Raw genomic sequence first — 15,198 nt, 5'->3', positions numbered from 1 at the left:
ATAATTATTATATAACTTAGATTATAACATAAATTATTATTTAACTAATTATATAATAAAGCCACAATTGCCAAAGTAAGAATGTTTTTATTCCTGGCTTTTTTTTAGTAAAACAGTGATTCCACTGTTACCACTTTATCTGTGTGTAATGTTGTAGTAGCTCAAAGTTTTTTGCTGTTTAAACTGTAAACCATTCCTTTATTACTGTGATTACTGGTGAAAATAGCCAATGTGCTGACATTTTAGAAGAGCATCAATTCATGGAAAAAATATAACTTGAAATATGGGGATAAAAGGTTTCTGCCCAATGCAACAATGAAGTAGCCTACAGCTTGGCAGCACTGCATCTCCATCAATGAGAAAGTCTAGTTTATTATGCAAAGGTTTTAAGGTTAACTGTTGCTTTATGAATTGCAACACTTGCTACAACCTGTCAAACCTAAGCCCATTTCCAATACTTTTTAACCTAAATTAATTTGATAAAGACTACTTTTTTTTTTGACTAGACTAAAACTTGACTAAAACCTTTTTGCGTTTTCGTTCACTAAAACTTGACTAAAACTATCAAGTTTATAAGTGACTAAAATGTGACTAAAACTAAAAAGCATTTTCGTCCAAAAGACTAAGACTAAGACTAAAACTAAAAGGGCTGCCAAAAACAACACTGCTTCAAATTGTTTGGAAATGGCCATATAACCCTTCCCAGACTGATGGCAGGAACAGTTGCTTCTCTGAGATCATTGCTGATGTCTTTCCTCCTTGGCATTGTGTTAACACACTTGAATGCTCCAGACCAGCAAACTGCCAAAACTTCTGCTATTATAGAGTTAGTCACACATGCTGATGATCAAAGATATTTGATGAGCACCTCACTGCTACTTACCTTATTAATTCCCATGGAAGCATTAAGGGTGTACTTTGTCACCCATGGATTTTCTATTTTGGCCTAGTTTTTATTAAATAAATAATGACATGATGTAATATGTCATGTGTTGTTATTCATCTGAGGTTGTATTTACCTAATTTTTATGATGTCCTGATATATCATCAGTTCCTGCGCAAGTCCCACGCAAGCTGTCATCATATAAGCCGCACAGAAAACAGATCACATGACTTCTAATCCTTGGACTATTTCCGCTTTGGTTCAGACACTTACTGGAGAATTTGTGAAGCGAACACGATTTCATTCAACGTGTCGCAGGGCTGTGCTGGCACCAGCTGGTGGGGTACCATCGTGCTAATTGTGCTGGTGGGGGACCATCGGGCAGAAGGAGACGCACGGACACGGCTCTCCGCAGACATGTTAACGCGCGTCAAATCCGCAGTGGCCAGCTTCATGGGTGGAATCATGGCCGTATCGTCTATCAATAATAATGACCGTTCGGGTGGCTCGGACCTGCCGCTCAAATTCCCCTACATGAGACCGAAGTTTCTAGGACTGTCGCCGGATGAGATCGAGTGCTCGGCGGATCACATCGCTAGACCTATCCTGATCCTGAAAGAGACGCGGAGGTTGCCGTGGGCGACGGGATACGCCGAGTAAGAGCAACTCGTGAATGCCTTACAAAATTACACCATCACATGAACGCTAATGCATCGGTGTGACATGGTTAACATGCAGTTATGTATGATGATAATAATAATTAAGTAATACACGTGCAACTTTTTGTCACAAACATGCATTCATTCATTGCTCTGTGCAGTTTTAGGTATAGTGTCAAATAATGCGTATTGAATATAGGTTAGGATGGGGGAAGATGCCCCCCTTAAGAACAATTGAAATTTACTTTTAAATTGCAACATATTTAGTTATGCATGTGCAGCAGGATGATGATGCATCAGCCAATGTGTTATCATAGGAAATAAATATAAACATTTCCTAATTTTGTTATTATAAGCACAGAATGTAAAATATTGGAATATTGGCCCCTATACTGGGGGTAAGTTGACCCCCTACCTGGGGTAAGAAGCCACGCAGGATATACTTTTACAGAATGTATAAATTACTTTTTATATAATTATAAATTTTTGATAATATATGTCATTAATGTAAAATACTAAATAAACAATTGGATTTAATTCATTCTTTTTTTTGACAATTTAGTTGATAATAATTGAATAACTGATGACAGACAAAGCAGAAAAATAGATTCATCTGAAAGTTAAAATTATTCTATGACTTATACAGGCATATTAATATTTACAAATTTATTTGCCCATATTTTAATTGAAGATATGTAATAGAAACACTATGAATGCAAATTTAATGATTTCGCTCAGCTAACCAGATAGGTTTTAGTGAAAGCAAAGATTTCTGAAATGTACAACTAATTCATGGAAATACTCAATCTTACTCCAAGAGTCTAATTTTATCTTTTTACTTCAAAATAAAAACTAAAACTTTTACTCCACAAATCTAAAAACATTAATGCATTCACAAATCCCCATTAACGAATAGACAAAACTTGAAGTAACTGTAGATCACTTTCCAGAGACACAAAATTAGATTTCACAAAATTCAAATAACCTCAAAACCTTTTTGACTGACTAAACATTATAAAAGCTGATATTCAGATTAACTGACAAAATTAAAAATAGCATAGCCATTCATCAAAAGAGCTGAGATGAGATTTGTGTCATCTAAGATCAGGAGAAAAAAATAAGGTTTATTAAGGTAAATTAAGATTTCATCTTACACCAACCTACACCTATACATCATTTAGAAACAATGCAAGGGGTGTAAAACACTTAAATAATTGACCGCCATTTTATGTCATCTAAAGCTCTTAATTATAGATATGGTAGCCAACCCTCTCATAACTCATAACATAATTTTGATTATGTAAATCAACATTAAATTACAATTTATCTTTTTGTATACTCCCATGATAGAATATCTAAACAAGCACACATTCATAACTGAAAATGATATATCAATTAATCAATTCTATAATGTTCAAAGTTAAAGGCAAGAAAGGGAGTTTAACAGAAACTTAAAGGGATAGTTCATCAAGCAAGCACATTTTATTTATATAGCACTTTTCCAAACAAATCAATGCAGTTCAAAGTGCTTTACAGGCAAAAAAGAAACCCTAGAAACAATAGATAAAAAAAAACTAAAAAACAGCCAGTGCTGTTAAGAAACCTGATTCCCTGGGGGGAAAAGCTGTTCTTCAGTCTCATGGTCCTTGCTCAGACACTTCTGAATCTTCCAGATGGCAGTGGGCAGAACAATCCTGCAGAGGGATTGGTACTGTCCTTCACAATTTTGGTTGCTCTCTTAATGCACGGGACTTTGTATATGTCCTCTATAGATGGAAGTCTGGACACAATGATGTTCTGGGCAGACTTTATCACCCTCTGTTGGGCCCTCTTGTCAGCGGCAGAACCGCTGCCAAATCAGACTGTGATGTTATTGGTCATGATGCTCTCCACTACACATCTGTGAAAAGTTCCTCATGATGATCTTACTCATTCCAATTTTTTAAAGCCTTCTCAGGAAGTGTACACGTTGTTGGGCCTTCTTCACCAAAAAAGTGGTGTTCTGGTTCCAGGAGAAATCATTAGTTATGTAAACCCCCAGGAACTTGAAGCTTCTAACTATTTCCACCGCCGCTCCGTTAATGTGCAGTGGAGGGTAAATCGCAGGAGATTTCCTGAAGTCTACAAATACTTATTTTGTCTTGCTGACATTAAAGTACAGACTGTTGTCTGTGCACCACAGCTCAAGGTCTCTCGAGTTGAGAGACCTTCTCTGTTTCCCTTCTCTGTCACCCTCTCTGTATGCTGTCTTGTTGTTACGTGAGATTAGTCCCACCACTGTTGTATCATCAGTCAACTTGATATGATTGTTCTGATGCTGAGCAATACAGTCATGGGTGAGTAGTGTGAACAGTAATGGGCTGAGAACACAGCCCTGAGGGGCTCCGGTGTTCAGAGTAAGAGATTGTGATATATTCTCGTGGATCTTTACTACCTGAATTCTGTTATTAAGGAAGTCCAGAACCCAGTTGCAGAACGTGACGTTAAGTCAGAGTGTGTAGAGTTTACTGATGAGTGTGTGTAGCAAAATAGTATTAAATGCTGAATTGAAATCGATTACATTTTTTCTGATATACGTGTTCTTGTGTTCCAGATGTGAAAGAGCCAGGTTGATGACATATGATATGGCATCTGCAGTAGAGTGATTGTGTCTGTAAGCAAACTGTTAGGGGTTAACTGTTAAGCAAACTATTTTTACAGTGTGGTTACATAGTACACTGTAAAAAAAAAAAAAAACTGTGGAATTTACGGTTAAAAAAACGGCAGCTGTGGTTGCTTGTATGGAATTAATTTTGTGCCAATAATAATGAACGTAGCTTTTCAAGAAACTAATGAAAATATAACTTGAAACTGAATAAAATATCTTTGAAACTTAAAAAGAATAAATCGCAGGCAAATTTTTTGACTTCGTTTTTAATACACTGCATGTTTGATCTGAACTTACAAATGCGCTTCCAGAGTTTTCATTTGCGCTTCTGAAGTTTTCGTTTACGCTTCTGGAGTTTTCGTTCGCCGTTCTGACACATTTCTCTCGTGGGGGCGGGGCTAAAGGCAGTGTGTTCTCAATGGCTACTGAGTTTTTGATTGACAGCTTCTTCACCTGGAAGTGAAGACGTCAGTGTTGTGTTTACATGTGTGGATTTAAGCGTCTGTAATCGCTGCTTTCTATTTCATTTTAGTGATATTAAGTTTATATCTGTATTTATTTGCTGCTACACTATATTGTTGAGATGATTTCTTATAGAAGGAATAGTAGACGAATGATATCATTATCATTAGTCATCGTCGCTATCAGGATACTGGATAGCCTACTCGTGGTAAGTCTGAATTTTTTTTTAATACTATACTAATACTATTTATAATACAGTACTAGGGCTGGGTATCGATTCAGATGTTACAATTCGATTCGATTTCGATTCGCAAGCTCTAATTCGATTCGATTTCGATTCTCGATTCGATTTTCGATTTCGATTCTCGATTCGATTTTTCCAATTTCGATTCTAAATTAATTTCGATTCGACTCACTCAATGAATATTAAATACAAATCCTATATTTATTAAAAAAAGAAAAAGAAAAGAAAAAAAGTGAACAAGTTTTCAACTGTTTAATTAATAAAAAGAAATTAAGAGCTACAAACCTGTATATTAAACTCTTTTTATTTTAGGTACACTTGGGTACATTAAAACAGAACCCAACTCTATATTTCGAATGCATACAATGAATAGACAGGATTTTTATGCAAGATGAAAAATTGATGCTGAAAATTGGACAAGTCAGAACAGTCGCATGTCTTGATCAAACAGGTTAACAATCCTCACATAAACCCACATATAAAAACGTTGCATATAATATAATATGTGCCCTTCCTGTCTAACAGCTAGGCCATACAGAAATTGAATAAAATTATCAAACAGTCTGTGTTGCATTAATTATAAATTATATATTGACTAATCAAAGTTACAAAAGTTCTTTATTCAAGAGCAGTGAGTGTTTTTCTCTGTTCTCTTTGTTCTTTGATTAACTTAAATGACAGAGATAATTAGTGGCTACAGTGTACTGTCCCTTTAAGACCAGCCGCTGTTGACAGAGACGCGGAACTCACACGCGGACTCATTCTCTCACGAGGCACAACTCTTCACGTTCGTCATAAGACTGCTCTTATGTTATAAAGATACTCGACAAAAATACATTTTGGCATAATTGTGTGTGTTCTTCGTTCAAGCGCGAAAGATAATTCTATTCTGTGCTGTCTTGTGCGCACGCACGATATCATCGCAAGTTTTTCTGTCACAGTCACGACAGCATTTTGGCAGCATTTTGGTCATATAGCCTAATTGCGTATAGGCTTGTCATAGCGATTGCGATATGATTAAACGTGCAGCACTAATTGAGGTTATTTTATGATTTAGATCAAACTACCATAAAATCTCACAGCATTAGCTATAAAATTGAGTTTGCAAGCCTATGAACAGTGGAGGAAAACTAATACATAAAGATGGAAAAAAATCGATTCTTGGCGTTTGAGAATCGATTTTGAATCGACCACATTTTAAAAAACGATTAATCGAAAAATCGATTTTTTTGCCCAGCCCTATACAGTACTGGCTTTTTTCAGGTGGAGAGGCATTTTAGAGCTCAGTGAGAGCCCATAACATTATACAGCTGTGTTGTCTTGATTTGACTGTTAGCCCAATCATTACATGACTTGTTTATCTACATTCAGTTACAGTCTTCGATTAGATCATATTTCCCCCCAGCCACCCCAAACAGCATTGGGCTAGAGTACTGTACAGTATCTGTACTGTATCAGTCAATGACCGATGCCATAGGACCAGAGCGCTGTCAATCACTGCCTGATTCAACTTTGGCAATGTAAAGCCTTTTTTTACCATGCCGATAAAGCTATTTAAACCTGAATTTCTCAATTGCTGATTAATTTGCGATGCAGAGTTTTTGAAAGATGAGAGACACGACTTGACCACAGACCACGCCTCTGTTCATAATATGTAAACACTCAATTATTTTGAAGTATCGCCCTGGTCGCAATATTTATTCTGATTACTTTAGTGTGATAAAGATTACTGATAAAGCTATTATATATAGCTAGTATGAGTAACAAAATGCTTTTTCTGTGTCCATATTTGACTAATAATAATGCAAAAAATTGCACTTCAAATGAAAATTTCTGAGAAATTTTTTTAATCTTTAACAGTCTTTAATAATAAATATTTGTCCAAATTAAAACTTAATACATGCAAGTAATTATGACTGAAAACATCCAGCAACTAGGGAATACACAGCCATGGATATATGTTTATATATATATATATATATATATATATAAATATATATTAGGGCTGTCAAAGTTAGCGCGTTAATAACGCGTTAAGGCAAAATCATATTAATGGCACTATTTTTTTTAACGCTCGATTAACGCAGCACGTATTTTCTGTTTGACCCGTGGCCCAAAACCTAGTTGTAGAAATGGAGATACACAGTGTTGCCAACTTAGCGACATTGCAGACCCATTTAGCGATTTTTTTTCCCTTCAACAAAGCGTTCACCATTTCATATTCATTCCGTTGTTTGACAACAGAAACAGTAAAATATACCAATGAAAACAGTTTTATTGAGAATTTAGCTTCATCAAAATGGGCACAGAGAGAGACCAACTATAATGTAGCCTAATAATAAATAATAAATGTACATTTAGCATTTTCAGAAGAGCTGCCCTGTCATGCAAAAATCTAAAATGTAAATGTTTGTGTTAATCTAAAAAATCTAAAATGCAAATGTTTGTGTTAATTGCTCAGTGCAATGAAAGAGAAGTAATGGGAACCTGGTATTTCTTTGTTCTTTCTACATGTGTCTAATAGACATGAACAAGTTCTTGACCTTTGAAACATGTCTCGTCTTCATGCTCTATGTTGACTATGGTTTCAATAATAAACATACATTTGCATAAAGCATCCATATTTATCCACGCCCACGTTGATTAGAGTATTACAAACTTGAAAAGTATTAATTTAAGTTACATTTAGAACAAATAAAAAAATGTGCGATTAATCACGAGTTAACTCATGACAATCATGCGATTAATCGATTAAAATTTTTAATCGATTGACAGCCCTAATATATATATATATATAGGGCTATACAGCCATCTACTGGTTACACCCAGTAGATGGCTGTATAGCCCTATATATCATATATATATTAGGGCTGTCAAATCCGATTAAAAATTTTAATCGATAATCGCATGATTGTAATGAGTTAATAGTGATTAATCTGCAACTTTTTTTATTTGTTCTAACATTGTAACTTAAATTAATACTTTCAAGTTTGTAATACTCTAATCAACGTGGAGTGGATAAACTTTTCCATAAACAAAATTCTGATGCTGACACAGAGGATGGAGTGATACTACCAGAGATCCACTGTCCCTATCAGACAATAATCTTACTTTGTTCAGACACATCACCTTTGAATGACTGGGATCTTGATCTTCAGACACCTGATTTATTTTATTTTAATATTATAAACTAGCAAATATTTCAATTTCCTCTAGATTAAAACAAACACAGTTCATAAGTACACAAGAGGTTGCACTTTATTCTTATTAGTCTATGCTGATCTTGGATTAGCATACCAACAGCATATGAATGTTAAGGGGATAGTTCACCCAAAAATAAAATTCTCACTTATTTTACTCACCCTCATGCTGTCCCAGATGCATTTTACTTTCTTTCTACTGATAAACACAATTTAAGATTGTAAGGAAAGTAATCCATCTCTGCGAGTCCTTTAAAAACCACACACAATGAGCGTGACGATAATCCATGCGACCTCATTGGATGATCATTGCCTTCTGAAGTCAAACAACAGGCTAGATAAAAGAAAAACTAATATTGTAAACTGTTTTAACTATTAAAAATCACTTCGACCAACTGTCTTGCGTACATTGGTTACAATCCATTTTTACATTTACATTTAGTCATTTAGCAGACGCCTTTATCCAAAGCGACTTACAAATTAGGACTAAATTCAGCGAGTCATCATAAAGAGGCAAAAGCAACAACAACGCAGGAAGTGCTCAAAATACGAAGTTCAGGTATTATTCAGAGTAGCATAAGCCTGATAAGTGATGTTTCAAAGGGAAAGGAAATTTTTTTTTTCTTTTTTTTTTCTTTTTTTTCTATAAGGTTAAGTGCTCACGGAAGAGATTGGTTTTCAGCTGTTTTTTGAATGTTGTCAGGGATTCTGCATTCTGGATGAGGGTGGGGAGAGTGTTCCACCAGCATGGAACTGTGAATGAGAATGTTCTGGAAAGTGATTTTGTGGCTTTCTGTGATGGAACCACGAGACGTCGCTCGTTGACCGATCGTAGGTGTCTGGTAGGGATGTAGACTCGTAGGAGTGAGTGAAAGTAGGAGGGAGCTGAGCCTGTGATAGTTCTGTAAGCAAGCGTCAGTGCCTTGAACTTGATGCGAGCAGCTAGAGGTAGCCAGTGCAGAGAGATGAACAGAGGAGTGACGTGGGCCCTCTTGGGCTCGTTGAAGACAAGACGAGCTGCAGCATTCTGGATCATCTGTAGGGGTTTAGTCGCACATGCTGGGAGTCCAGCCAGAAGGGCATTGCAGTAGTCAAGCCTAGAGATGACCAGGGCCTGGACGATAAGTTGTGTTGCATGCTCAGTTAGGAAAGGCCTGATCTTCCTGATGTTGTGCAGTGCAAACCTGCATGATCGAGCTGTCTTTGAAATGTGATCTGTGAAGGTCAGCTGGTCATCAAACGTTACTCCAAGATTTCTGACTGATCTTGATGGGGTGATTAATGATGACTCTAGCTGGATGGTGAAGTCGTGCTGTAGAGATGGATTGGCAGGGAGGACGAGAAGCTCAGTTTTGCCAGGTTGAGCTGCAGGTGATGTTCCTTCATCCATGTGGAGATGTCCGCCAGACAGCTTGAGACCCGTGCAGCTACTGTGGGATCATCTGGTTGAAAGGAGAGGAAGAGCTGTGTGTCATCAGCATAGCAGTGGTAGGAAAAACCGTGTGCCTGTATGATGTGTCCCAGTGATGTGGTGTAGATGGAGAAGAGGAGGGGACCAAGAACTGAACCCTGGGGAACCCCTGTGGTCAGCTGATGTGCTCTGGATACCTCACCTCTCCATGCGACCTTGAAGGACCTGCCTGTGAGATAGGACTCAAACCAGTGGAGTGAAGTTCCTGTGATGCCCAGTGATGAGAGGGTGGACAGAAGGATCTGATGATTCACCGTGTCGAAGGCAGCAGACAGATCCAGGAGAATGAGGACTGAAGATTTGGAAGCAGCTTTTGCGATCCGTAGGGCTTCTGTGACTGACAGTAATGCAGTCTCAGTTGAATGTCCTTTCTTGAAGCCAGATTGGTTGACATCCAGCTGGTTGTTTAGAGACAAGAAGGATGTTAGTTGGTTGAGGACAGCTCTTTCAAGTGTCTTCGCAATGAATGGTAGGAGAGAGATAGGTCTGTAATTCTCTACCAATGATGTATTTAGCGTTGGTTTTTTGAGCAGTGGAGTAACCCGAGCCTGCTTGAATGCTGTAGGGAAGGTGCCAGTGTGAAGGGATGAGTTGATGATGTGTGTGAGTGATGGTAGAAGTGTGGGAGAGATGGCTTGTAGAAGGTGTGAGGGGATGGGATCAAGCGGGCAGGTGGTAGGGTGACTGGAGAGGAGAAGTGTAGATACTTCTTCCTCGGTTAGCGAAGAAAAGGAGGACAGAGGGGTATTGGCTGTGGAAGGGGTCGGTCTGGGTTCCTGTGTGTGTGGAGCTGAGAACTGACTGCTGATAGCTGTTGTTTTGTTGGTGAAGAAGGTCGCAAAATCGTCAGCAGTTAAGGAGGAGGCGGGAGGTGGTGGAGGTGGACAGGAGAGAGTTGAATGTCTTGAAGAGTAATCGTGTGTTGGAGGAGCTGTTGATCTTGTTGTGGAAGTATGAAGATTTTGCAGCATGAACATCAACAGAAAAGGAGGAGAGGAGAGATTGATACATACTCAGGTCAGATGCGTCTTTTGATTTGTGCCATTTCCTCTCCGCTGCCCTGAGTTCGGTCCGGTGTTCCCGAAGAACCTCAGATAACCAGGGGTTAGAGGGAGTAGCGCGTGCTGGCCTGGAGGAGAGAGGGCAGATAATGTCTAGAGAAGAGATTAGAGTGGAGCATAAGGTGTCCGTTGCGGTATTCACATCCAGAGATGAGAATTGTGAGGGTGGGGGAAGAGAGGATGACACGGCAGAGGAGAGATGGGAGGGGGAAAGTGAGCGCAGGTTTCGTCTGAAAGTGACTGGTGGTGGGGGTGGTGGTGCAGGGGTAGAGAGTTGTAGACTGAAAGTAATGAGGAAATGATCTGAAACGTGGAGAGGTGTCACCAGGATGTTTTCTGTGGTGCAGTTGCGTGTGTAAACCAGGTCCAGTTGGTTGCCTGATTTGTGAGTAGCTGTGGTGATGAGTCGTTTGAGATCGAAAGAGGCTAGGAGAGAGGTGAAGTCTGTTGCATGTGGCTTTTCGAGATGAATGTTGAAATCACCGAAGACTAGAAGTGGGGTGCCGTCCTCAGGGAAAGTGGACAGCAGCACATCCAGCTCATCTACAAAGTTACCCAGCTGACCTGGGGGGCGATAAATGACTACAATATGGATTTTAATGGGAGTTGTAAGTGTAATAGCATGATATTCAAATGAGTTGTTGTTGCATAGAGAAGAGAGCGTGGAGTATTTGCAATTGTTAGAAACGAGAAGCCCTGTACCCCCACCTCTCCCAGACTGGCGAGGGGAGTGGGAGAAGGAGAAATTGCTAGAGAGAGCAGCAGGGGTTGCTGAGTCTTCTGGACGAATCCAGGTCTCAGTCAGCCCCAAGATACTAAGAGTAGAATGAGATGCAAAGGCTGGAATGAAGTCAGCTTTATTGACTGCTGACTGACAATTCCATAGACCCACGGAAAGAGAGAGAGTGAGTCCATAATACAATCCACTTGTATTATGGACTCACAGAGATGGATTATTTCCTTAAAACTATTTGTCTATGTTTATGTGAAGAAGAAAGTCATATAGTAAATGATGAGAGAATGCTCATGTTTTGGGTGGACTATCCTTGTACTGCTTGTGTCCAGTCACTGCTTTGTTACTTGTACTGCAACAGGAACTGTTCAAAGAATCATTGCATCATTTAAAATGTATATGAATTTTTAAAATGTATTCTGTATTTGTAATTGTGCATTTTGTATAGTAATGTATATGATGAGAATACTGTGCATTACATGTATAGTATGCAGTTAATGTTTTGTGATTCTGGTCTTTCCTGTCACAACATAATTGCATCCAATACTTTCACTCTGATACTTGTGTATATGCTTTAGTGACAATAAAGAATGTACATTTATTTGAATTCATATTTTCAATTACATTCATTTAACTGGTTGTAGAAGTCACAACTGAAACGGTTGATTGTTAAAATATATTTACAATTTTAAATGTTAGAAGATAGTATTAATTAAATTAAATAACTAAATACAATTATCAATAAAAAAATGGCAACAAGAACATTCTTTGTGTGACATATGTAATGAAATGCCCCTTGAGGTCTGTATCATCTGACAGCAGGCCACGATTGTAATTTTCATATTGTTTAAATTCCTCTTATTTAAGTGATCATTCATTTTGATGGTGTAAATGTATATCATGCTAACAATTAGTAGTGTGATGGCCATGGTTGCCAACCTTGATTACCTGGTTGAAGTGAAACTTTCTTGACGGCTGAATATATCACACACGTTTGCTAGTATTCTCTTTAAATTGTAACAGCTCAACCTAATCAGAGCCTAACATGCAGAATAATCATCAGGAATAAACAAATATTCTCTGAAAACATTGGACACTACAATATTTTAAGTATTATATACAGTACTTTAATGTACAATTACACCTGAATAGACTGAATAGATCTCTTGTGCTCCTAAAAGCTTCTGTCGACAAAGTAGTAGCAGCAGGTAAATACAGATAAAATTAAAAAACAAACCTAACTTAATATCACTAAAATGAAATAGAAAGCTGCGATTACAGACACTCACATCCATACATGTAAACACAACACTGTCTTCACTTCCAGGTGAAGAAGCTGTCAGTCAAAACCTCAGTAGCCAATGAGAACACACTGCCTCTAGCCCCGCCCCCCACGAGAGAAATGTGTCAGAATGGCGAACGAAAACTCCAGAAGCGTAAACAAAAACTTCAGAAGCGCAAATGAAAACTCTGGAAGCGCATTTGTAAGTTCAGATCAGCGATTGAAAAATGAGAAATAGTTAGCAAAACATGCAGTGTATTAAAAACGAAGTCAAAAAATTTGCCTGAGATTTATTCTTTTTCCGTTTCAAAGATATTTTATTCAGTTTCAATTTATATTTTCATTAGTTTCTTGAAAAGCTACGTTCATTATTATTGGCACAAGAATAATTCCATATGCTTGTATTTTACTGTAAAAAATATGGTGGCAACCTTTTATGTTTTACGGGACTTAAATTTACGAGAGAAAAAAAACACAATGGGGAAAAAAAACGGTGAAATTTACAGTAAAAAAACGTCAGCTTGGCTGCCAGTATTTTACCGTAAAAAAAATATAGTAGCAACCTTACTTTGGACTTAAATTTACGGCAACAAATAAAGCAGTACTTAATTGTGTGGTAAAAAAAAAACCATAAGCTGTGGTTCCCAGTACTTTAATATAAAAAATACAGTAGTAACCTTTTAGTTTTCACGGGACAACCCTTATATTTCATTAACCAATAAACGTTATCATTCAATTGCACTAAATAATCTGCTTTATACCTTTGTAATATACTGATTACCTCCATAATAATACAGGCGGTAAAACATAAAACCACATGATCATTCAGATCTAACCATCATTAGTTTTCCACAAGCTAAGGCATATGTTAATATAAAGAAGGTGCACATTGTCATACACATGAATACAAAACACCATCATGGTGACACATGACACCAAATAATGCCATAAACATTCATTAAACAATATATGATATAATATAAACCCCAAAAGTACATAACTGATAACAAAAACTAAGAAGAAACATAATTACTTAAATGATATAACATCAAATGTGAAGTGTCACGCAGGAAATTCTAGCAAAGTCAATTTAGAGAAACAACAAGAACAGAAAAAAGAGAAGCGATGAGCAGAAACACAAGAACTACAACTGACTTCGGCCACAGCCTTAGATCAACTGAAGATAAAAAAAACATAAAATCTCTCAAGATCTCATCAGAGGAGGATTAAACAACTCCACAAACAGCATTACCAGCTTCACTTATCTTATTACTAACCAGATTAACTTTATTTCTTTCATACATCTATGTCTATTCTATTCTATTCATACATCTATTCATACAGTTTGTCACTGCTGGCTCGTATGTGGTAGTGTCACAGGGCTATTATACTCAAAAACATGAAATATATTTGTATTTAACATACTTTGTACAATGAAAGATAAGAATCTTTATGAGATCAGAGAATCAGGCCACTACATGACGATTATATCATCATCAATAAACAGCCAACAGCACATCACAGTTTCTCTCTGATTTTCATGCCATAACGGATGTGTTTTACAAACACACGGTTAAAGCAGTCTGAGAAAAGGGTCAAGAGCCCAACTAAAGCAAACACTCATCTCCATAATGGTGACTTTAAACTTTATTATTTTCAATTAAACATTAACGTCTAAATCTCTGGTAATTCTCAATAATAACTTTTATGACAAATTGGTTTGTAATACAATATTTTTTAATTACAGGCAACCACAACTGGCAGTTTTTTTGTGTTTTTTTATACCATAAAATGTTCAGTGCCATAAAACCTAAAATATTTCTACCGTATTTTTTACGGTAAAGTACTGGCAACCACAGCTGCCAGTTTTTTACCGTAATCTTTAGATCATTGCCGTAAAACCTAAAATATTACTACCATATTTTTTACAGTAAATCACTTGCAACCAGCTGCCAGTTTTTTACCATAAACTTTAGATCAATGCCGTAAAACATAAATATTTCTACCGTATTTTCTTACGGTAAAGTACTGGCAACCACAGTTGCCAGTTTTTTACCATACATTTTAGTTCAATGATGTAAAACATAAAAATTGCTACCATATTTTTATGGTAAGGTATGGTAAATGCAACGGTAAGGTTTTTTTTACAGTGTACTTCCAAAAACCTTTTAAAAACATGATTTTTTTTACCTCTTTTGCTTGTTTAAATGAAGTGACTCACAGCATTTTAAAATAAACTTAACTCAAACTTAAAGTTAATTTTTTTGGCCCATCAACGACTTGATTATCCAGTTAATCAGTCAGCTTACTACTTTGAAACTTTCTGGGCGAAAATGGCTTCGAAATCAAGACAAAACACCAAGAAAGACGAAGTTAAGAAAGATGAAACACAGACTAGCGGGAACTTAGCAGATATTGCTACCCTGACGACGCTGCTGGAAGAACACAGGGCGGCATTGTCTTCGGAATTTAAATCAGCATTTTCCACCTTGGAATCAAGACTGGACATTTTACATACAACGGTAAACGACCACGAGCAGAGACTTTGCTCACTTG

The 15,198-nt window shown here is 37.2% G+C and overlaps 1 protein-coding gene across 1 annotated transcript in view; it reads left to right on the top strand.

The window, feature by feature from the left end:
• Positions 1-1,300: 1,300 nt before the first annotated feature.
• The window catches only part of LOC309496318 (protein phosphatase 1H-like), a gene marked incomplete at both ends in the record, with an annotated part of 153,642 nt that continues 139,744 nt past the window's right edge, over positions 1,301-15,198 (top strand). The window contains one exon of the mRNA XM_082166317.1: positions 1,301-1,539. Coding sequence (XP_082022443.1) covers positions 1,301-1,539 — 239 coding nt within the window. The remainder of the gene's footprint in view (positions 1,540-15,198) is intronic.

This window comes from Leuciscus leuciscus (assembly GCF_965113295.1).
Source record: "Leuciscus leuciscus genome assembly, chromosome: 4".
Taxonomy (NCBI): Eukaryota; Metazoa; Chordata; class Actinopteri; order Cypriniformes; family Leuciscidae; genus Leuciscus; species Leuciscus leuciscus.
The sequence above is the reverse complement of the archived record's forward strand: the minus strand, read 5'-3'. Positions and strand labels throughout refer to the sequence as shown.